Source organism: Anolis sagrei, chromosome 1, assembly GCF_037176765.1.
Source record: "Anolis sagrei isolate rAnoSag1 chromosome 1, rAnoSag1.mat, whole genome shotgun sequence".
Classification (NCBI taxonomy): domain Eukaryota; kingdom Metazoa; phylum Chordata; class Lepidosauria; order Squamata; family Dactyloidae; genus Anolis; species Anolis sagrei.
The window spans coordinates 184260732-184286555 of NC_090021.1; the positions used below are offsets into that span (position 1 = coordinate 184260732).

The 25824-nt window shown below is 40.6% G+C and overlaps 1 protein-coding gene across 6 annotated transcripts in view; it reads right to left on the reverse strand.

Moving 5' to 3' along the window:
- The window catches only part of GULP1 (GULP PTB domain containing engulfment adaptor 1), a 214782-nt gene that overhangs the window by 72552 nt on the left and 116406 nt on the right, over positions 1–25824 (reverse strand). For all 6 annotated transcript variants that reach the window (XM_060780371.2, XM_060780353.2, XM_060780343.2 and 3 more), the window contains exon 3: positions 25650–25709. In XM_060780371.2, the coding sequence (XP_060636354.2) occupies positions 25650–25677 (28 nt within the window). In that variant the 5' untranslated portion in view covers positions 25678–25709. The remainder of the gene's footprint in view (positions 1–25649; positions 25710–25824) is intronic.

Genomic DNA, 25824 nt, shown 5'->3' on the forward strand with positions numbered 1-25824 from the left:
TGGCAATCTATGAAATGGTGCCCTGGTGGAACATTTTGTATTCTAACACACTGATTAGAGAAGCAAATATATCTGATGGGAAGAAGAGTTCAATATGTGTCATATTGTAAGACTTCATCAGATAGTTTTATTTGCTGTCAGCTCAATAATGCTTGATAATGATATTTATTTCCATTTCCAATTTCATTGCATATTTCAAAATGGAAAGTGCTATGCAGCTTTAAAGATTTTTCACTCACATTTTTTATATCAAGCTGGGGAGAGTTTTAACATTTTACTACCTTCGGTTTTTAGAAAAGCATTTTATTTGAATGTATCCCCATATGTATTATCAATTGTTCTGCATTCCTGAATGTTTTGGTACTTAATTCATTGTTGCTACATCTTTTAATATAACTGGGAAGTTAATTCACCAAAGGGGAAAATCAATTCAAAAGTGTGTGTGTGTGTGTTAAAAAGCACTATTTTTCATATAAATATGCCCCCAGTGGTGCAGTGGGTTAAACCACTGAGCTGCTAAACTTGTTGACAAAAAGTCACAGGTTGACAAAAAGTCACAAAAAGTCCCCAAATCCGTGGAGCGGTGTGAGCTTCCGGTGTCAGCCACAGATTCTGCCAACCTAGCAGTTCAAAAACATGCAAATGTGAATAGATCAATAGGTACCCCTCCAGTGGGAAGGTAACAGCGCCCCATGCAGTCATGCTGGCTACATGACTTTGGAGTGTCTACAGACAACGTCAGCTTTTCAGCTTAAAAATGGGGATAAGTACCGACCCCCAGAATCGGACACGACTGGACTTAATGTCAGGGGAAAACCTTTACCTTTACCTAAGTGTGTGTGTGTGTGTGTGTATTTAAAAATTACATCTTGCATCTATTTACAAAATATTGCCACATAAATTTGCTTGATTATTCTTGCATTTGATAAATGTGCCCTATTTTGTTTCTGGCTTTCTCATTATATTTTGACAGCAAGAATTAATTGCTTTAGGAAATATTTTCCCATCCCCAAATAGGAGGTTCACAAAGAAAACAAAATCTAAACAGCAGGGGGAAAAGCAAAGATGCTTCATATATTTAATGACAGTGAACCTTAATGGTATCTCCAATATTCCTCTGCTCCTTGAAATAGAGGAAGAGTTGCTCACCATGACATTCCCATCATTGCCTGCCCTCTGATAGATTCTTTCTCAGAAACAGCTATAAGGGAGGAGTGCCTGGAATATCACCTGTAATGCTCCAAAGTCTGAAACTACATTGTATGTTAGTGTAGACCGAGTCAAAGGCAGCTGGAGGGATATTGGCTTATTGACACATGAGGTGGGTCTACATTGACCACCTATCCCAGGGATAATCCAGGGTGGTGAGCAGTGGATCAGCCCTGGGATGGGTCAGACCATCATTCCCCCAGCTACTGTGGAGGTGAAAGGGAGTTCTGGTCATACATCTGCTCCAAATTGGGTATGGCACCGCTGGATGACCATCCTTACCACCACAACCCCTAATTGTTTTTTTTTTGTTGTTGTTATTGTTGTTGCAGCAGTCAACATGCACAACATGGGTTGTGTCTGCCACTCATCACTTGCAGTGACATTGGCTGGGGTACCAGAGCAACATAGGAGATGGGAGAGGAGGAATTGCTCCCTTCTTTCCCTCTCCCTTCTCCAATTAACTCACTGCTCTGGCCATTGTCACTCCAGGTGATGAGCCACAGACACATGTTATGACTGCTACCTGCTGCAACAAGGAGAAACTGGGGAGGCTATGGTGAGTGCTATCCAATTCCCCAGGGCGGTCTGAACCTGGGGATTACAGGATGGCCATGTAAACAGTTGTAACTAGTTCCATCTCAGAACTTTGGTTTGCTTCAGATTCTTGGGGAGAGTTCAGAGCAATCCACAACTTTGGTTAATGCTGTTCAAGGCTGTGTTAAGGTGGTCTTGATCTGCATTAAGCCAAAACAGCTCCCTGTGTTTTTCTTTAGCAACCATAGAGCTAATTCACATGCCATTTGGGATAAGTGATCAGTGTAGATGTGCCCCACGGGAGCCATCATATGGAAATGATCTAAATGACCTTCTGTACTTTGCCTTTCAGGTGGGCTATTAAAATGTTCCTGACCATGCTGATATCAGCCTGGAAATTTTCAGACATGAACTTTGATATTTAAAACAATAGTCTGAAAGATTGTGAGATTTACAAGACCTAAAAGGAATTGACTACTGAGTAAAACTGACATCCAATAGAGAGTAGGAAGTTTGTATGGTGCTTTAAATAGTTGTGTAATTGTACTTTAATCATAATGTATAGTATGTAGTTATATCATTTCTAAAATGCCTGTAAAATTATATTAAAATATTATAAAAGCAAAAAGGATGAAAAAAGAAGGAAGGAAGGATTCACTTAGATGTTGTTTATGAGATAGAGAATTTATTTTCAAAATAAGAAAAAAGGGCTGCTAAAATACTTGACCACAGAGAAGAGAAACTAGAATAAGAAGTTTAACTGAAGATTAAGCAATAGAATCTTGCAGAGGATGTATTCAATTTAATAGCTGAATGGGTTTAACAATGAAATCCAGACAAACATGTTATTTTCACCCATTTTATGAAGAATTAATTTTAACAGAGCTTCACAGTTCAGCACCTATTGTTTATTTTGAAATAATAAATAATGAAGTTTCGCAAAACAGAATGATATAAGAACCAATATTACAACGATGTCTATAACTGAATCTGCATTCCAGTGTTTCCAAGAATATCAACACTGGCAGAGGTCTTAACATAAGAATTTTAATGACAAGTAAACAGTAGGTAGTAAGATACTAGAATATCTGTGCAGTCATGGGGTGAAATCAAATCACAGTTTATTGTAAACAAGTAAGTCCGAAGTGAAATGTTTTTTAGAAAAACCACAAGATCTTACTGTCCCTAAAAGATCATTTGAATTATTCTTCTATTCAGTGTCACAGTGCTAGAAACTTTTGAAGGGGTAGGTTTTGAAGGAGAAGAAAGAGCTTGGGAGTCCTCCTCTCCTATTACTTTCCCCATATTCACAGCATAACCTTAAATTTCAGAGTTAAAAAATAAAACCTGACTAGTGCTGGTATAGTGTGTTTCATGGTAGATCAGCACTGAAAAGAGTCCACATGGAATTCCCTTAGTTGCCATGCAGGTGGGAGGGAGTTTCCATGCCACATGGTTTGGTGCCTGTGGCCAGCCACTCTACAGTCTCAGCATCCTCCATGTCATGAAAGTCTCTGTTGCAAAACAACACCTATCTTACCCCCATTGCTTGTGCTGATGCCAGACAGAGTGATGGAGTGATGGGATACTGGGGGGGGGGGGGGGAGGAAGAAATTCCCCCCTCCTTTTCCAGCATTCTTCATTGCCCTGGTTGATGTATCACAAACAAGAGTTAAAGATAGGTGCCATGTTGCAGCTAGAAACAAGGGGGGAAGGGGATTCCCATTCCTTATCCTCAGGTTAACAGAGTTCAGGGAATATGAAATAGCAGTTGGGACGTTGGCAACCAGTTCTGGTTGGGAATTGGCCCAACTACCCCTAAGGCCCCATCTACACTGCATGGTAAAATCCAGATTATTTGCTTTGAACTGGATTATTTGGCAATGTGGACTCATATAATCCAGTTCAAAGCAGTTAGTCTGGATTATTTGATTTGATAATCTGGATTATATGGTAGTGTAGATCCAGCTCAACTCAGGGGGAAAACTGAATTCTCAGACAGAATTTGGTAATGTCCTTAATCTCCTCTATGTACCATCGCAGAGATTAAGATCCTCCGGGGAAGCCCTGCTTTCCGTCCTGCCTTTGTCACAGGCGCGATTGGTGGGGACGAGAGACAGGGCCTTCTCAGTGATTGCTCCCCGGCTATGGAACTCCCTTTCTGGTGAGATCAGGCCGGTCCCCTTCCTCCTGTCCTTTAGAAGGATGGTAAAAACTTGGCTGTGGGACCAAGCTTTCGGGACAGGGCAATGAAGCGACAATGGGAAAGATGACAGGGCCAATTAATTTGATGCGGTTGGCTAGGACAGTTTTAAATTGTCTCATTTTAAATGGTGTATTTTAATATTTAGATAAATGTTTTTTAATGTTTATGTATTGTACCCAGGCATTGAATGTTTGCCATGTATATGTTGTACTCCGCTCTGAGTCCCCTTCGGGGTGAGAAGGGCGGAATATAAGTGTTTAAAATAAATAAATAAATAATGAGGGGAATGGTGAGTTAAGGTAGCTTTGCCCCATATTACCACAAATAAGTCTTGTGTGGCTTTTAGTTACTGCAGGGCTGATCCAAATCTATGCTGGCCTAAGAAGTCAGTGTAGATGGGGCCTTGAATGGATTTTAAAAACAATTAAACAATTAATGTTAAAACATGAAATATCAAACATATTAAAATGAATTAAAAGACAAATTACAAACTCTTAAAAAAAAACAGCACTGCACAATATGAAAAGCCCAACATAAGTAGGCCTGATGGCAACCAAAGGACAGACAAGATTGAGCAATTCTGGCCTCTTTAGGGGCAATTCTACACAGCCCTATAACCCAGATTATCAAGGCAGGAAAACCCACATTATCTGAGTGTGGACTCAGATAACCCAGTTCAAAGCAGATATTGTGGGATTATATAGGGCTGTGTGGAAGGGCCCTGAGTTCACACTAAGATAGTGTGGAATTTTCTGCCTTGATATTCTGAGATATAGGGCTTTTTGGATGGGCCCTAGGAAGGGAGTTCCAAAGTTTGGGAGAAGGCACCGAGAAGGCTGCTCCTTTGCTCCAACCAAATAGTGACATAGAAACATGGGCTTCTCCAGACAATCTTAAGAGTTCTACTAAGCCAGTATAGAGAGATAAGAGCCTTCAAATAACTTGAACACAAGTCATATAGGGGTTCAAGAAGAAAATCCAGCACTTTGACTTGTGTGCAGAAACAGACCAGCAGCTGTGGCAATATGGGAGTTGTGTGCTCCCTGTAGCCAACCAATTAATAATCTGGCTGCTGCTCTTTTGGACCAACTGAAATTCCTGTGCACTTGTCAAAGTCACTACCTATGCAGAGTGCATTGCAATAATCTAAAAGGGGCATGTACCACTGTGGCCAGATAAAGCTTCTCCAGGAATGGATACAATTGGTGCACTAGTTTTAAATGTGAAATAACAGAATTGGTCACTGCTCAAAACCAGGCCTCCAGGCTCGGAACTGAATCTAGGAATACTTTCCCAATTGTGAACCTGCATCTTCATGGGAAGATATCATCAGCATATTGGTTACACTTGACTGCCTAACTCCAGACAATCTTTCCCAGAAGTTTCATATAGAAGTTAAATAGCAAGGGGAGTAAGACTGAACACTGAGGGCGAAGGGGTTGAGCAGGTTTTAAACTTTGAGTTTGTTTAAATAGTTTTTAACTGGGAATTAAAAAAAACTGTTTATATTTAATTCTGTTTTAATGTTCATATATTTGAAAATCTAAGAGGGTGTGCTAATGCTTTTATGTTAAGCCGCTATGAGTCCCCTTCAGGGGAGATAAAGCAGGGTATTAATAAATGCAATAATAATAATAATAATAATAATAATAATAATACTCCAGCATCATCCTCTAAGAGTACCCCTGTAGGATGCTTTTAGGATTCTCTGTAAGAAAGAAGAGAGCTAATGTAGAACAATCCCCTCAAACTCCTTTCCAGGAAGGCAACTCAGAAAGACACTATGGTTGATTGTATCAGAAGCTGCTGAAGGGTCCAGTAGAATCAATAGTAATGCACTGAAGCACAATCCCAGATGTGCTTTTATGACATTTCTATCATCATATGATCACATGATCAACATTGATTTAAATATATTTAGGCATATAATGAAAGGCAAAGAAGCAATTCCGATTCTTGAGAAATATTCTGATCACTCCTTCACCCTGAATCTTCACATCTGAGACAGAATTCCTTGTAAATGCCATGACGGCATATTTTTTCAGTACACTCTATAGAAATGGTGGTGTATTTTCCTTGGAGTAAACTTGAACTACAAAACAGACTGTAACCCCACACCTTAAAAAACAGCATTTTAATAAAATTATCAGTAAAGAGCTAAGATGCTGATGACACAAAGCAGTGTTCCGGGGTTGTTCTCAATTATGCACAGACAACCTCCCCAATTTAATATATCCAATTAAAATAATTTACAAGAAAGTGTTTTCAGCTGATATTCCTAACAATGATCCTTAGAGAGACATTTGTTAATTTTCTTGCCAGGACTGGGAAAGCCTTATCTTCCCTATGCAGGGTATCTGCTTCTTCTGCAAAATACCAGCCTTTATGCAAGGATTTATGCAGCAGCTTATTAAAATGACAAAATGCTGTTAATTCAAGTATTGGCAACAGTATATCGGATTCCTTGCTTGTCCTGTATATTTGGTGCTGCAGATAGACTTTCAAACCCTAAGTTTTAGGAGCTTGCATTGGCAAAATGAAATAATGGGATAACTGGCATATTCACAAATAAAAATAGATTAATGAATAAACTTGCTCCCATAATCCAAATGTCCTAGTTTGGGAATAAAGAGCTGCTTTGGTCCAATGGGTTAAACCAGTGGTTCTCAACTTTCCTAATGCCACGACCCCTTAATACAATTCCTCATGTTGTGGTGACCCCCAACATGAACTCTAAAATTATTTTCATTGCTACTTCATAACTGGAATTTTGTGACTGTTATGAATCATCATGAAAATATCTGATAGGCAGGATGTATTTTCATTCTCTGGATCTTGGGAGTTGTAGTTGCTGGGATTTATAGTTCACCTACAATCAAAGAGCATTCTGAACTCCACCAGAGATGGAATTGACCCAAACTTGGCACACAGAACGCCCATGACCAGCAAAAAATAATGAAAGGGTTAGGTGAGCATTGACCTTAAATTTGGGAGTTCAGTTCACCTATCTCCAGAAAGCACTGTGGACTCAAACAATGACAGATCTGGACTAAACTTGGCACAAATACTCAATATGCCCAAATGTGAACACTGTTGGAGTTTGGAGAAAATAGACCTTGACATTTGGGAGTTGTAGTTGCTGGGATTTATAGTTCTCCTACAATCAGAGAGCATTCTGAACCCCACCAATGGTTGGGAAGTCTGGCCCAATTGGGCCAGACTTCCCACACAGAACTCCCATGACCAGCAGAAAATACTGTGTCTCCTGATGGTCTTTGGCAACCCCTCCAACACCCCATCACAACCCGCCCAGGGGTCCTGACCCCCAGGTTGAGAAACACTGGGTTAAACCCTTGTGCTCGCTGAACTGTTGACCTGAAGGTTGGTGGTTCGAATCTGCAAGATGGGGTGAGCTTCCATCTGTCAGCCCCAGTTTTCCATGTGAGGACATGAGAAAAGCCTTCCACAGGACGGTAACACATCCAGGCGTCCCCTGGGCAATGTCTCTGTAGACAACCAATTCTCTCACACCAGAAGCTACTTGTAGTTATCTCAAGTCGCTTATGACACAATTTTTAAAAAGTTTGGGAATATAAGCAGACATTAATTCTTCTGTGTTTTTTTATTGGCTGTGGGTGAACACCAACACGGTATAGCGGAGGAGGTCCCTGCTCTATGTTTTCAGTTCACAAGGTACACCAACTCCCTCAGTCGCTTCAGGCAAATTGTTATTTGCTAGTCTCAGTCTTCCATTGGGCTGTGAAGATCAAACTGGCTTCTCTTGAAGGGTTAGCTGGCCTGTACTGAGCTACTACACAAAGCAGTACATATACTAATGGTGTTCTCTAGGTAAATTGCAGGCATTTATGAAAGATAAATAGCTGCCATTCTATAACCCAACAGTGAAAAACAGCATCTATTCATATCTAGGGCCATTGGCAGGAATAATGTTACACTTTACTTACAAAACTGAAAATACACATTGAGAAACAATGGCCATACAATAAAAGGAAATGTGATTTTGGTCATGAAAACAATAACTAGCTTTGTAAAATAGCATATTGCAGAACTAAGAAATTGCCATGTTTTTTTTTCTCCAAGTATTTTTCAAAGTTTAATAGAGCCAGCTTATATGTATGAAACTATTATGACAGTGGGGAAAAAAGAAATTTACTAGACCACACACAGAATAAACAACCCACTTGAAATGTCAGGAATATATAAATAAAGCTACTAATTTTGTTACATAATGTAACTATAGACATTAGCTAAATATACAAATAAATAAATAAGTGATACTTTGTATAGTATGAGGAATATGAAACCTTATGCAAGTGAAAGTTAGCAGGCAAATATCTTTATAGTAATACAATTCTAATGACAGACCCTACATACAGATTTGGGGGGGGGGGGAGCTGGCTATGTTTTGACATTTCGTTACCTGAAATCTCCTTATTGTCAGAGCTCTGCATCAAACAACCACAAATTACTCCTACAGAAAAATGTCTCTTGCTTTCACCAGTAGCTATTTGTTTTATTTATCTTCTCCTAAAATATAATATAACACAAAAAACCACCTAGAGAAAGAAGCTATGGAAGAGCACTTAGCATGCTGATGACTCCTGGATGCTGTTCCGAGGTTGTGCTAGTCGGTATGAAATTTCTATATGACAAATTTGGGTGCTATTGTTCACACAAATTACTCAAATCATCTGAAAAACCTATTTTGCTCAGGAAAGGTTGAATGTTTTAGTGTGTTCGGAATGTATGTTGCTGAAAGGTTTCCTAAATGTGACAAAGAAAAGGGATTATTTGTTCTGGCAAATTTCATAACTCCTCTACGAATATTTTGGATACAACAACATGAAATGTGAAGTAGAACAATTATACATTATTATTCATGTAATCACAAAAACCTTCTCCACTGCTTTCAACAACTTTCAAAATAGCTTAAGTAATTTGAGTGAAGTATATACATCTCTTTCCAAGTGGTCATGAAATGGTTTAACTTAGGACCTCATCACATGGGGCTTTTGACCCGTCATATGATGTTTCCAATACAGAGCCAGGATGGAGCCTATCACATGATGCAGGGCAACTTCTGGTAGGACTCTGTCCTAGAAGCATTGTAGGACGGAGTCCAGACAACATGGGTGGCTATCTGTGTTCTCATTACCTAAGCCAGGACCAGCATGGAGGAAAGCCAGGTAGTGATGGTTTCCATGTGTGATGGGGAAGGGGTCGATGCAGGGGGCTTAAGACTGGTTTTCCCCACTGCCCAACAGATTTGCCCCTCTGCCTGACAGATTTGCCCGCTGTCCCCCTGCTTAAGGACCTACATGTGATGAGGGCCTTAGTTAAGGGTGCTCAGGAACTTTAGAACTGAAAGAAGAGAAAATCTATAATAACTGGTTGCTATACATCCTCCTCCTTCAGGTAGTTATGTAATTAATGAGCAGACATGTGTAACAAGCTACATAAACATATGGATCCTTCTAACAAGAGGCAGGCTACACATCCAACAGATGTTTGCAATTTTTTTTTACTTAAATAAGGGATAAACATTTCTAAATTGGGGAAAAACTAATTTAAGCACATTCATTCGAAATCCAAAAGCAGACATTATTTTGATAGATCTTGGTCTGAAAACACATTATTTCACAATAGAAAAATGGCTTTATTAGCCAATTCGAGCTGTCAGTATATAGGTCAGGATACCAATTATAACAGACCTAATTATTACATGTAAAAAAATGAAGAACGGAGAAATTGGCTTTCACAAAATAAGGGGATAAAGGAGGTGTCAAAAATGCCAAAGTAGTTCCCTGACTCCATATCCAAGGCATGCCGTTGCCCAGCACTGGAAGGAGTTATTTGGAGGCGCTTCCTTGGGCCTCTGGAAAATGACTCCCAGCTGCCCTGGGCACCAGCATGCCTTGGATGTGCTCCCAGAGGCATTCTGGGAGCAGTAGTTCCCTGACACCTACGGCTCCCAGAATGCCTCTGGGAGCACATCCAAGGCATGTTGCCACCCAGTGCTGCTGGGAGTCGGCGTCTGGAGGTGCTTCCTTGGGCCTAGGCAAGCCCAGTGGCCTTCAGAGGAGGTAAGCAGCTAGGGTGGAGGAGGTCCATGAATGGAGAGTAGCGGGGGCCACAGGGGCATAGTGTTGGAAGAGGGGTAGTCTTAAATGCAGAGTATATCCCTAACTCTGTATTTTATCTTTTAAAGTTGGGGGGTCATCTTATACCCCCCATCGCCTTGTATGCCAGAAAGTAAGGTACTTTTTGGTCAATAATACCTTTGTGTGGAAGGTCCCATTTCCAATATTAGAATGAAATTAGCCAATGAAATGAAGAGATGTCTGAGAAGCAGGGAAGCCAAAGATTGAGGGAGAAAATGCAAAAGTTAAGGGAGATGAAAGAAAAGAATATAAGATGGTCACAAAAATGAACTCTGTCAACATTCATGTTCATGTTGAACCTCCACACGTAAAATAACAGATTCGGCTATTGGTTCATGTCACCACTTACCACTTACCAAGGCAGTGACATCTCCAGCTCATCCCTTGTTTGGGTATCAGCCAGCACATCAACGACTTAAATCAAGAAATAGTTTTCTTAGATCTACAGAGACACTCGCTGGAACACCTCAGCAAGTGAGAGTCCAAAAGTGGCAGGCTCAAACCCAGCATCTCAATCTGTGGGTGATACCAGATGGGACTCTCCCTCCTGGGCACACAGAAGACTGGGCGACTTGGAAGGTGCTGAACAGACTGCGCTCTGGCACCACGAGATGCAGAGCCAATCTTAAGAAATGGGGCTACAAAGTTGAATCCACGACATGCAAGTGTGGAGAAGAGCAAACCACAGTCCACCTGCTGCAATGCAACCTGAGCCCTGCTACATGCACAATGGAGGACCTTCTTGCAGCAACACCAGAGGCACTCCAAGTGGCCAGATACTGGTCAAAGGACATTTAATCAACTACCAAGTTTGCAAAATTTGTGGGTTTTTTTATCTGTTTGTTTTGTTCTGTTAGAAATGTAATACAATGGTATGGTTGCTGATGACACGATAAATAAATAACCACTTACCATTGCCAAAAAAAGAAGGTACAACACATACATTCACAGAAATTTGTATAATTTATAAAATGTAAGTTTTTTTTAAAAAAAAATACTGTCCAGTAATTCAAACAAAAATACAATATATCTCACCATACAGGAAACGGCTGCTCAAATTATCTCTATGCCCAATCAGTTCTTTGCTGGAGTATTCAGTGTTGATGGACAACTTCAAGGGCAATTGTCTTCTCTCTTACTATTTTTTTTAATATAACTGAAATGGACTTGGGGTCAAGAACCCCTGAGATAAGAGTATGTGTTCAAACTAATGTATTTTCTCCGACAGATGTTCAAATAGAGAACTTTCTGTGCTAACAAAAACATGGTGCAATTTGTTTTCATGGGCTCTATCTATAAATGCAATCTGTGACTCACATCCTAAGTAGATGCTCAATGTATCAGGGCCTACTTAAATATGAGGTTGATAATTTGACCTCAGGTGACATACTAATAATTCAACAAAAACCACTGAACTGTAGTTAAGTTATTTTTAGATTAACTCATTATAAAATCATCTAAGTTTTAAATTTAGAAAGAAAAACTATTCTACTTGTGTACCACTGTATCAACAAAACATGAGAAAAAAATGTTTACTTTACACCACATTTACTTATGATTGCTACAAGTTTCGACAGTCCATAATCAAGGTTTACGCAGCCAAATGTTACAAGGATGCCACAAGCAGCTATATATGTACAGCATCCATGACTTTATAAATCTAAAAATCGATTCAGTTTTATTTATGAAGCAAAACCAATCAACACAAACTCTCCACAAGGTCAAGCATACTGTTAGAATTTTAAAACAGGACAATGATGCTGGCAACTTGGACAGATTATATGTAGACAAGCAAGCAGAGGCAGAGGAATACAATCTATACATAATGATTCACTTTCTGTGACTCAGTACTGCAGAATCTCCTCCTGAACTGCTTGTGATCATACATTTTATCAAGAAGATATTTATCTTCATGATCATGTTTTAATCAAAGGGCAAATTAGAAATATACAAAAATTAAAGCTCGAGTCTTGCTTCTAAACACATCATGCCCAAGGAAATACATCAAACATTTTGCAGCCTACAGTTGGCCCTCCATTTCTATGAATTCTGCATTCATGGATTCAACCATCCAAGCTTGAAAATATTTCCACCCTCCTCACATTAATGTAATGTAAGGGATAGTGTTTTAGCAGACCATTTTATATAACGGGACTTAAATATGCATTTGGTATCTGCAGGGTGTCCTGGAACCACATTTCAGCAGATACCAAGAACCAGGGGCGGCTCAACCCATTACGCAAAGTAAGCATTTGGAGTATAGTTGATTTTGCCCAGGGGCGCTCTTGAGGCGCTCTTGGGGGAAAATAGACCTTGACATATGCAAGTTGTAGTTACTGGGATGTATAGTTGACCTACAATCAAAGAGCATTCTGAACACCACCAATGATGGAATTGAACCAAACATGGCACACAGAACTCCCACGATGAACAGAAAATATATATCAGTGATTGGTTGGGGGGGGGGGGGGGCAAAATACTGTTTGCTTACCATTGAAAATTACCTAGGGCCGCCTCTGCCAAGGACTCGCCATATTTCTCTAGTAATCAACTATTCAAAAGAAATTGTGGACTATAACCGTCTTTTGCAACATTCTCTTTATCTTTAATCTCTTTTCTATATTGAACTTTAGTCCTTACCTTCAAAAACACCTGCCATAAGGAATTATCAAGACCCAACCTGGCTGTCTGGTTATATTCACCTTTTCAAACCTCATCATTTTTAATAGGCAATTACTTCTGTGGGTTACATTTCTGGCTCTAATTTGCTGTTGTGCTCTGTTAGGCTGAGGTTCTGCATGGGGCTGTAAATTCCCACATTGTGCCATTTGTAATATGCCAATGCATCAATCCATTCTACTTAATGTTGCTGTATTACTAGTTCTCCTGTATTACAACATTCTGTCCCCAGGAAGCAATTATCTTCTACATTGATTCATCACCCCTTTCCTATGTTAAAAAACACAGATCTTCTTTTGGAGAGCAGTCTTAATGATGAACTTTTGTGATGGGATAGTTATTGTTGTCAGTGTTATATTTATTGTTATATTTATAGCAAAAGAGAGTATACTTGCATAGAATATGACATGAGTTTCACACATGGCTCACTTTTATTTCTGATAATAAGGAAACCCGCAATAAAATGTCAGTGCACTGTTTAAAATTCATTCCATAGCTTGCTCTCCTTCCCAAAAGGCTTAGTATAAGCAACAATGAATCATGAGAATTACAATTTCTAGACAGTAATGCTAATGTTCTCAGTACTACTGTTACACATTCCATGTGTTAATGTTGTGGTGTTGGCATCCTAAAGGACTATGTGTTGTTATCACCTTAAAGCCACAGTATAGTGATGGTCACCATATATAGTGATCCCACCTCAAAATATTCATACTCATCTTAAGGGTTTTGCTGTCACCAAAACACTCACTAGATAAAGTTTGAATGTTTTGAAATGGTCATATGACTGATCAAATAAATAAATTATTATTAGGTTTGAATGCTGGACCATTTTTTCCTCTAACAGAAGTGACTTGAGAAACTGCAAGTCGCTTCTGGTGTGAGAGAACTGGCCGTCTGCACGGATGTTGTCCAGGGGACACCTGGATGTGTTACCATCCTGCAGGAGGCTTCTCTCATGTCCCCACATGGGAAGTTGGAGCTGACAAATAGGAGCTCACCCTGTCTCAAGCATTCAAACCACCAACCTTCAGGTCAGCGGTTCAGCCGGTACAAGGGTTTAATCCATTGTGCCACTGCAGCTCCTAACGCTAGACCATGGCTTTGCAGGACATAATTCAAATCCCTACTTGGTCATGGAAACTGACTTGGGCAAGTCATATATAATGACGCAGTGAGTAGTAGAGAAGATTTTAAATTAAATTTATATACGGGGATATATAATGCCAACGCTCACTGCTCAGCCAAAACTATAACAATGACACCTCCACTACAAACTAGCTCTTCAAAAATATAGAGGGAGTATGGTTAATGAACCAACTGTCTATTTAAAAGTTAGGAAGTGGGAACCACTGGAAGTGAGAGACTAAAAATGATCCTTCAAAAGATTTCTGCTGCCACCATATTAATAATAAACAGGCTGTTTCTGTGTTGAGAGATGGTTCTGTGACCCACACTGTGTCACTATGGTTTTCTTAGAGGCTGTAAAAAGCTGACTTGAATAAGGCTTTGACCACAAAGGTATTCGCACTGAGGCTGGTATAAGTTGATAAAAATAACAAGAACGTTTATTGAACAGACTTGAAATATTCAGGTACAAATGCTTAATGGTTTCAGTGAAAATACTGGCATAAAAAGCTTGTGGTTGCATTTGAGTAAAGATATTAAAAACTTCTGGGTTACAAGTTTTAAAAGTTCCACCACAGAAAATAACTTCAGGAAATGAATCTCTGATAGTAACTCCCCAAAAATCTCCCTTAGGAATCTAGCCAAAACCCTGAACTAGACTTCCTTAGGAAATGAACAGACCACTAACGGGGTACTGCTCCACACAGTATTCCAGCTATTTACTCAACAACTGTTCTGAATACTACACAAAAGACTGACCCAAACTTCTTTGAAACCCAAACTGCTCTTGCTAACACCCAAACTTCTTCTCTTTACCCATTCCAAATTCCAACTGGCAAACTGGGAGCTCAAACCTCAGTTTAAAAGACACTTTTTCATTCAGACCACTTAGGCTCTGCCCCCATCTTCCTAACCAATCCTAGCCTCCTAGACTTGAACATGCCCCCTCAAGGCAAACCTAACCTAAGATGGCTTCTCCCTTTCTCCCTTCTCCAAAATGGATGCTGTGGCTTCACAAGGCCCACTTCCGTAGGCTTTTGCCAGCTAACTGAGGTAAGGGATTCATTACATCATACTATTTCTGTCTCAGAGGAAGGCAATGGCAAACCCTATCTGAAAAAATATTTCCAAGCAAAACATACATTCACTTTAAGGTTGCCATAAATCAGAAACAACTTCAAGGCACACAACAACAAGTGTTAAAGGCTTTTCTTTGTATAAAACCTGGGTGGGTTAGCTCTCAAGTTTCAGCACTGTTTTAAAACTGATATAGCAACAAGGTAGTAGGCTTGGTTGTGTTGAATGATAAACATAATTTTATCAGACACAATTTAAAATGATATACAGATTAGTTCACTCTTTATTCTCCAGCACATAAAAACTTATAACTGCTCTATCAATCTCTTCATCCAATTTCAAATTTGCCTCTCATCCTCCTTATTCTGTCTACATCATTCCCTCAGCACCTCTTGTCAATCTGTATGCAAATAAATGTCATCCAAGATTTAAAATCTGTCACTCAATCTTGATGCACTCTCCAAACTGTATCTGTGTAATATCAGAAAACATATACACAAAATGTATACAAATCTATGTAGCACAGATTTTCATTTTAAAAAAGAACAGATTTATTTCCAATTCATTACTACTTATGACATTATAAACCTTAATAAACATCAACTACACTCAAAAACCCTAACTGTATATGAGAAGACATTTTAATGAATCAATATATATTTTATTTAGATACCAAATGACTAAACATTTGGAATGTCGAGAATACTAGAAATTCACAGAGCCTTCTCTTTCTCTCTCTTTCAACCAATGCCAAGGTGCCTAATGAAATCCTGAATAGATGACTGAGTGTATCAAAGGACTGGACATCTATGCATAACCTGAAGCTCAATTCAAGCAAAACAGATGTCCTACTAGTCAGTAAAGAGTCTGATGCATATGGGATTGCATTTATTTATTTATTTATTTATTTATTTACTTTGCTTATATACCATTTCTGCAGAAAGATCAGTTACTCGGCTCATGGTGATACTATGTGTGCACTAAAATGTTCAGTGTCCACATCTTTAGAGCTGGAAGTGTATTTTGGCCAAGATACCAGCATTCAAATGCAAGGTGGTGATAGCCTCGAAAAGGTTTGTGCGAAGTTGTGCTCCTCCATCAGGCCTGATAGGAAGCCGGTAGTGGCCTTGAAAAGGCTGATGGGAGTCTGCATTCCTCTATCTAGCCTTCCCCGCCCCCCGCCCCCCAGCCTTTTTGTGCCCACCATCACCAGTTTTTCCATGACCACAGCTGCCCAGCTGGGATTTGCTGCCCAACAGTACAGATGGGTTTAGGTGGACAATTGTAACATACCATCCAATTCAATCTGCTCCTCAATTTTAGCGATGCAATTTAGGCAAAAAAAAGTGAGAATTACACTTAAGTAAATATGGTATTTTCCTTTGCTGTTGAATAATACATAGCTTCTGAACTGTTTCACTTTCACTAATTGTTGTTAGTCTCTAAAATTGTTGCCACCAATCTCCCCTACCCATCCTTCTTATCAAGGCAGCTACTGGGCCTCCTCCTGTACAGAAAGAGGCCATGTCATTGCTGGGGATAATAATAATACTTTTGTTTCTTGCCCTTGGGTGGGGGGTCTCCATTAAGGTCCCTGTCCAGTGAGGCTGAACCATGTTTGGCACAGTTGCATTGTGTGGACTCCCTGCTACCACAGAGGTGGCTTAGGGAGTCCCTTTTGGGCACCACATTATCAATCTGGGTAGAAGGGCCCTGAATTGTTTTATAAAGTTGCACATATAATGAATTAAGAATGTATTAACTTTTTCAGGGTATTTTAATTATTTAACGGAATCATGCAAACTACATGCTTTACTTGAAGTATGCTAATAAATGTCTTTACCCTTCAGTCTGCATTTAAAAGTAAGTAAATTGTATCTACTGAATTTAAAGAGGGAGTGCTTTAGACCTAGGCCTACTAAAATGCAAACTGAGATTTCTGTTTATTCTGCAAAATTGACAGTACTAATTCTCAGTGGAGCATATTTGCCTTGCTCTTTTTATATGTGTTTATATTTCATTCACAACTTTTACTATGTCTACATGAGCTGATGTATTTTTGGGCACATAAACATTCCTTAAAGCTCTGCTGGGTAAGTTTACTTTATTACTATTCCCATTTTTTGATTTCGTATTTTTAGCATACGCTGTGTCAACAGGAAAATGCAATGAATGTCCACTTTTAGTCTCCATTTAGAGGTGGGGAATGGGGGAGGGGGAGAGAGAATGGTGATAACAACAAATACAACAGCAATATATGAGGGTTGAATGAAAAGTAATGCCTCCACTTTCGTAACTCCTCAACAGATGGCAATACTGGCATGCGGCAGGTACTGTCTTGTTCAGTAGACTCTCCTCTACAGTTCAATTTTGGCGGGAAGCCTTAACATTGAATGGTCATGTTGTTAAAGTGCAAAGTATGGAACCCTGTGTAGATAGTCAGTCAATGTGACTTAAGCAATGTGCAGGCATTGAATTCTTGATAGCAGAAGGTGTCATCCCAAAGGAGATTCATCAGAGAATGCAAACTGCTTATGGTGATTGTGTTGATGTGAGTACTGTGCATTGGTAGGCAAGTGAGTTTAAAGATGTTGAGGTGGGAACATCTGACTTGTGTGACAAACGAAGAGTTAGACATCCTGTGACAGCAACCATTGAGTTTCACAAGCAAAAGCTTGGCAGATTGATTCAGGACCATCATCGTATCAATCAGAGAGAAATTTCAAGCATAACCGGCATTTCAAAACAATGTGTGGATCATATTATTGCTTTGCTTGGCTATCGGAAGATCTGTGCATGATGAGTACCCAGGATGCTGACACATGAAATGAAAGCGCACAGACTTGAAACTTCAGAGACTGGATCTCACCACCATACGACATCCTCCATACTGTCCAGATTTAGCACAATCTGACTTCCATCTGTTCCTGATAATGAAAGATTTGCGGGGACCTCATTATATTTCTGATGAAGACGTTGAGAGAACTGTGAGATGCAGGTTGCGGAAATAGAGTATCGACTTCTTCCGTGACAACTTCAGAAAATCTGTTCATCATTGGCAGAAATGTATCCAATTGTCTAGTGATTATGTGGAAAGGTGAACACTGGTAAAGAAAACATTCTAAGGATTACTTCTGCATTTGATTTGTTAAAATATTCCCATCCAAACCCAAGTAACGAAGGTGGAGGCATTATTTTTCATTCCATCCGCATAATAGGGAAAGCCTGTAAACCAGTATGTGACTATTAGCTCTCTGAGTACAGTTTGTAACAGGGTATAGGGTTACAGCCTGTGTTAGACGGGGTCGCACTCCCCCTGAAGACGCAGGTTCACAGTTTGGGTGTGATCCTGGACTCATCGCTGAGCCTGGAACCCCAGGTTTCGGCGGTGACCAGGGGAGCATTCGCACAGTTAAAACTTGTGCGCCAACTGCGACCGTACCTTGGGAAGTCTGACTTGGCCATGGTAGTCCACGCTCTGGTTACATCCCGTCTTGACTACTGCAACGCTCTCTACGTGGGGTTGCCTTTGAAGACGGCTCTGAAGCTCCAATTAGTCCAACGGGCGGCAGCCATGATACTAACCGGAGCGGGGCGCAGGGAGCATACAACTCCTCTGCTGTACCAGCTCCACTGGCTGCCGATTTGCTACCGGGCCCAATTCACAGTGCTGGCGCTGGCCTTTACAGCCCTAAACGGTTCTGGCCCAACTTATCTATCTGAACGTATCTCGGCCTATCAGCCCACCAGGACCCTAAGATCTTCTGGGGAGGCCCTGCTCTCTATCCTGCCTGTTTCACGAGTGCGGCTGGCGGGAACGAGAGACAGGGCCTTTTCTGTGGTGGCCCCTCGGCTTTGGAATGCCCTCCCCATAGAGGTGAGATCAGCCCCTTCGCTGATGGTATTTCGAAAAAGGTTGAAGACATGGATGTTTAAACAAGCATTCGATTAATCTGGTGCAACGAAACTGATGAACAAGGATTGGTTAATCACAGACGACGAAATTGGATTGCGACTACAATTAAGAGATGCATGGGATTATTATTGGTGGCCCAATAATATTGTGTATTGTGTATGTGTTTTGGTGGTGCTGGGAGACTTTAACATCTGGGAGACCTGGTGGTGCTGGGAGACCTGGTGGTGCTGGGAGACTTTAACATCCACGCCGAGACCACTTTATCTGGCGCAGCTCAGGACTTTATGGCCACCATGACGGCCATAGGACTGTCACAGATAATATCCGGCCCCACGCATCAAGCTGGGCACACTCTCGACCTTGTCTTTGTGGCGGACGACGAATTGATCAGAGTGGAAGATCAAAACATCCTTCCAGTGTCATGGTCTGACCATCATCTGATCACATTTAGACTTACTGCGACCCTAAACCTCCGCAGGGGTGGAGGACAAATTAAGATGGTCCGCCCTAGGAGACTGATGGATCCGGATGGATTCCTGAGGAATCTTAGGGTTCTTCCTGCCTTGGAGCCTGGCGATTCTATCGACGCCTTGGTAACTCTCTATAACGGGGAGATGGCCAGGGCGTTAGATATGATCGCACCCGAACGCCCCATCTCGTTGCGTCGTGACAGGCCATCTCCTTGGTTCACCGAGGAGCTGGCTGTGATGAAGCACACGAGAAGGGGGCTAGAGCGCAAATGGAGGAAATCTCGAGATGTATCTGATCGAACACGGGCTAGAGCCTCTCTTAAGGCATACTCCGTGGCCATACGGGCGGCCAGGAAGTCATTCACGACCGCTCGTATAGCATCTGCAGCAAATAGATCATCGGAGCTGTTTCGGGTCGTGGGAGAACTCCTCCACCCACCTGCGGTGGAGGGGGTCCCTGACGACCCCGCAGCTCGGTGTCGCGATTTCGCACACCATTTTGCAGATAAAGTCGCCCAGATACGCCTCGAGCTCGACTCCAATTCCATCGCAGTGCCTGAAGAGGTGACGGAGGTACCTGCTTGTCCAATTTTGTGGGATTCTTTTAGGCTTGTTCTTCCTGAAACCGTAGAGGAGGTTCTTGGGGCTGTGAGGGCGACCACCTCACCTCTAGACCCATGCCCATCTTGGCTCATTAAATCAGCCAGGGAGGGGTTGGTTGACTGGTTTGTATTGATTGTCAATGCATCGTTGGAGCAAGGGATTTTTCCATCTGGTTTGAAACAGGCAGTGGTTCGTCCACTCCTCAAAAAAGCTTCCCTTGACTCCACGGTGCTGAATAACTACAGACCAGTCTCCAACCTCCCTTTCTTGGGTAAGGTGCTGGAGCGGGTGGTCGCCTCGCAGCTCCAGGGCTTCCTAGACGATACCAACTACCTAGATCAGGCACAGTCTGGTTTCAGGCCTGGCCATGGCACCGAGACAGCCTTGGTCGCCTTGGTGGATGACCTCCGCAGAGAGCTGGACAGGGGGAGTGTGACTCTGCTGGTTCTCTTGGACATCTCAGCGGCTTTCGATACCATCGATCATGGTATCCTTCTGGGTCGTCTCTCTGGGATGGGCCTTGGGGGCACGGTTCTGTCGTGGCTCCAGTCCTTCCTGGAGGGACGCACCCAGATGGTGAAGCTGGGAGACGCCTGCTCGGACCCCTGGCCTTTGACCTGTGGGGTCCCGCAAGGATCTATCTTGTCGCCCATGCTCTTCAACATCTACATGAAACCGCTGGGAGAGGTCATCCGGAGTTTTGGAGTTGGGTGCCATCTCTATGCGGATGACACACAACTCTACTACTCCTTTCCACCTAATTCCAAGGAGGCTTCTCGGGTGCTGGACGAGTGCCTGGCCGCTGTGTCGATCTGGATGAGGAAGAACAAGCTGAAGATCAATCCCGACAAGACAGAGGTCCTCCTGGTCGATCGTAAACCGGATCGGGGTATAGGGTGGCAACCTGTGTTGGACGGGGTTACACTCCCCCTGAAGCCACAGGTCCGCAGTTTGGGTGTCCTCTTGGATTCTTCGCTTACACTTGAGGCTCAGGTGTCGGCGGTATCCGGGAGGGCCTTTGCACAACTGAGACTTGTGCGCCAGCTGCGACCGTACCTTGTGAAGGCGGATCTGGCCGGGGTGGTCCACGCCTTGGTCACCTCTAGAATGGATTACTGCAATGTGCTCTACGTGGGGCTGCCCTTGAAGACGGCTCGGAAACTACAATTGGTCCAGCGGGCAGCAGCCAGGATGCTAACTGGAGCTCATTATCAAGAGAGGTCAACCCTCTTGTTCAAGGAGCTCCACTGGCTGCCATTTATTTTCCGAGCCCAATTCAAGGTGCAGGTGCTCACCTACAAAGCCCTGAACGGTTTGGGACCACCCTACCTGCGTGACCGCATTTCCATCTACGAACCCACACGCTCGCTCCGGTCATCTGGGGAGGCCCTGCTCGTTATCCCACCTACGTCGCAAGCGCGCTTGGTGGGGACGCGGGACAGGGCCTTCTCTGTGGCGGCCCCCCGACTTTGGAATGCCCTTCCAAAAGAGCTTCGTCAGGCCCCTACTCTGGCAGTTTTCAGAAGGAACCTAAAAACTTGGCTGTTCCGATGTGCCTTCGCAGATTAGGAATCCCCATCCCAAGTCCTAGATGCACTTTAGCACAACTAACATTGCTGCACACCACACTTTAATCCTACGTTCCTCCTGCCATCTCAGCACTTTTAACCCTGTACCCCATTGCGCTGGCCGAACCAGTTTTAATAGTGTCTTGATGTATTGTCATTGTGGTTATTTTGCTTAATTATTTGATTTGCTTTGTTTATCGCTGTGTTATGTTTTCTATTGTATTGTGTTTTGTGGCTTCGGCCCGTGTAAGCCGCATCGAGTCCTTTGGGAGATGCTAGCGGGGTACAAATAAAGTTAATAATAATAATAATAATGTGTTTTTATGCTTTCTAATGGAATATTGCTGCTTGTCGTTGTGTTGTAAACCGCGTTGAGTCGCCGATTTAGGCTGAGAAACGGCGGTATATAAGCACAGTAATAATAATAATAATAATAATAATAATAATAATAATAATAATAATGTTCAACTTTTGTTTACAATGTATTTCTGCCAGAAATTTGTCATTTCTGTCCTTTCCAAGCCATCACAACAATAATAATGATAAAATAATAACTATTTATAGACTGCCCTATCTCCCTGAACAGACTCAGGGTGGTTTCCAACAAATATAGCAAATATTCACAACTCATAGCTGCCTTTAAATGTGTTTATTACATATTATGTAACTTTATGAGAATTTGTGTCTTAATTTGCTTTTATGTTCCTCCTTTCCTCCTTCCCCATCTTTTCCACATGTATTGAATCTATTAAATTAAGTATTTGTATTAATACTAATATTACAAGTATACCATATATCACATGCACAAATAACCTATAATTGATATAATATTAATTATACAATTTGTAACATATAAACTGTGATCAAGCATTTCACTGTTGAAATATGGCTCAGGAAGACTAGGATTCTGATCCCTGTTCAGACACTGAAATCCAAGGCATGACCTTAATAATAATAATAACGAACTTTATTTATACCCCACCACCATCTCCCCCAACGGGGACTCGGGGTGGCTTACATTAGGCTGAACAACCTTGAGCAAGTACCTCTCTTTTTTAAAAGAATGAAAAGGCAAACCACCTCTGGAAAAAATTTGTAAAGAAAACTCTATTAATAGGGTTAGTCAAAATTAGAGCCAACTTGCAGGCATAGAACAACGTAACAATATATGAATTATGATGTGTTTATGCACTGGAATATATTTGTAAACCACCTAAAAAACCTTTGATGCAATAACTACAATGTATTTATCACCAGCCTACTAACTGCAGATCCCAAAAGATATGAAAGAGGCTGATTCTGAGATATTGATGTTTTTCATGCATGAGTTCAATCTATCCAACTTCCACATCAATTAGTAATTTATTTGCATTTTATTGCATGTCTATGCATTTTTGTGTAATTGTTTTTGCAACATAGTTTCTCACAGCATTTCTTGCTGGAGACCTGCATTGAAAAATTGGAGAAGTGTAATAATAAAAATTTGTTGTTGTTTGTTTATTAGTTGAGAAGGTGTAAATTATGTTACTGAGGCTTCCTCCAAATAATATGGTTCTTCCATTTTGGAGACCTGTACAGTCTATTTTTTTCTCTCACTGTGAAAGCTCCTACATCCTGCTCTAGGAATTCCAAAGCAAACTAACAAAGCATAAAGGCAAACAGCAGTGTCTACAATAAAGACAGCCTCCATCTGTCTTCATGCCCCACAATGGTAACAAAACAGTGAAGGATAGGTCATAATGCCAGGAGGCTCACTCCTCCATATTTGATCTCTTATGGTCAATAACCTTGGTTACAAGGTAGAAAAATGTACCATAAATGAGGAAGAATTTTAGCTAGGAGAACACCAAAAGATAAAGATGGTTTGAAATGATGGCATACTCCTAATACATTAGTGTTAGACAATGTAACAGAAGCATTTGGCAAGACACAAACCCAGGATATGTTTGGAAGTTTGGAATTAATTTTAGTAAGCCTTGTGTTCTTCCCTTCTCCGTTGGACAACTGCGAGAAGACTAGTTGTTTGTGTTTCAGTTTAAAATTAACCTTAGTTTAGTTTGTCATTCAAACTTAAAACTGTATTTGATATGAACTTAGTAGTTGAAACAATCCAGGTTTTACAAACTATATCCTGAGATTTGCTTATTTCAAGAAATATTACCGTAAGCACAGTCTGGCTGGATTGAGGAGTCATAACAAGCTGTGGTCAATCAAAATTAGAAATGAAAGCACCTAATCTTCTCTTCACAGCTGTCCCAGAACACAAGGGGAGAGTGTCAGGCCACACTGTGATGGATTTGTCATAACTGAAAGGAAGATGTCAGTCACTGTTTAATTTAGTGTGCCTGAGCTTATTCCTCCCTCTCCTTCCACCAACATGTCCAGCCAGAGAAATGGAAAGCATTTGATTCTTTTTTCAGGTACTCTTAAATCTAAATTTGAACTGTGCGGATTTTTAAACAGAGTTGGTGACTAGTCATGATAGCTCGGGGATTCCAGAATTTGTGGTGTTTTTTTTAATGTAAACTTTTTCTGAAAAAGTCAGAATAAGAAAATGGCCTTTTTCCTTTTTTCAGACAATTCAGATTTTTAAGTAAAGAGTAATTTCGAAGTTTCAGAGGTACTGATCAACAGCAATTAGCAAAAAATGAATGCAAATTATTCTGTTTCTCTTTGCAACTGTACTCTAGATCTGTATTAAGTCTATGTATGGTAATGCATAAGCATAAGCAAAGTTTATTGAATAGTCTATTGACCGCATCAACATTAAAAACAAAAACAGACTCGTGCACAAACAGACAACAATCACCATCCCAAGACCCCCACAACAGCGAACCAACACACATTAGGTTAAAAGATAACTAAAAATATTATCATTAAAATGTCTATATATGGTAATGCAATTCCAGTAGTTATTAAAAACCCCAAAAACCAAAGCACGTGTTAAAATTTTGTATCTTCATCTTGGCCAAATTTGAAGCCAAATTGCTCTATAGTAAGGGCAAATAGAATGCTCTTATTTTTTTAGTCTACAGCAGACATGTTTGCCATATTTACTGTGTATACACCACACAGTAAATGCCACTACTTAATACATTAATGGATGAATGGGAAAAGGTCACTTTCAAAACACGTTATAAAAGATTCCACATGCACTATTGAAATGTAAGCAAATCTAAACAAAATTAAGCACTAAAGAATTTGTCACGCTTACACAAAAACAGCAATCTTCCCAGCAATTCTGGTATCAAATATCCCTGTTAAGTTTGTTGAGTCAGAAAAATAGGAAAACATAACAAACATATAATCTAAATGCATGGACACAGTCCCAGAACTACAGTTTGAGTTCTCAGCACATTAAAATGTCTCCTTTAGTGTAAATGATAAAAGAGCAAAACTGGTATCAATGTACATCTGTGAAAAGTACAATTCTGCCCTATGACTCAGCCATTTTTCCTGGACATTTTACAATTTTTCTGTATGACTAATATGTTAAATTCTACTTTCATAAAAGATGTTTGGTTTTCCAATGTAATCGGTGAAAAAGTGAATATAAAGACAAATTTCAAATGGTGCTCGATGAAGAAATGTACACTGTCCAGGGTTTTCAGGAAAAAAAATGTCTGGTTCAGAAGAATTTATAAATATTCTCTGTGAAAATAAAGAGGATTTTTGCTTGTTTTTTTGCAAGGAACAATTTTTCAGCCAATACCTTTTAATTGTAAGCATGTAGGATTGATTTTGTTGATCTTAGCCAATTCACAGCCTCTTGTTTTTCTTTCATTAAAGTCAATATTACAAAAATATGTACTTATGCTCTGCCTAATAAATTTTTTCAACATGTTTTCTCCAATTTTACGTTCTTATTTTTTAAAGAAGCATTCTTCTGAGCATTGCGTCACATATAACATTGTACAACCTCTAAGAAAACAGAGGTTATTAAAACACTTGAGGCAATATCCTCTGTTCATACATTTGCCATAGAACGCCACTTTTAGGTCTGCCTCCCTCTTTTCACTGCTGCCCTCCTTTTATTTTTTGCTTTTCTGACATAACACAAGTTATGCTTCTTACCTTTCTTTCTGCTAAAAGCACGATTCATGATGAGAAATCACTTGGTCCGTGCAATGAAATCTAAAAAACAAAGAGTACAATTAAAGTGGCATTGATTTCAGAAATACATCGACATCGTTTCATAAATCAGATTTACTTTAAGTAGAACAGGAGAAAATCTTTGAAACAGGAACAA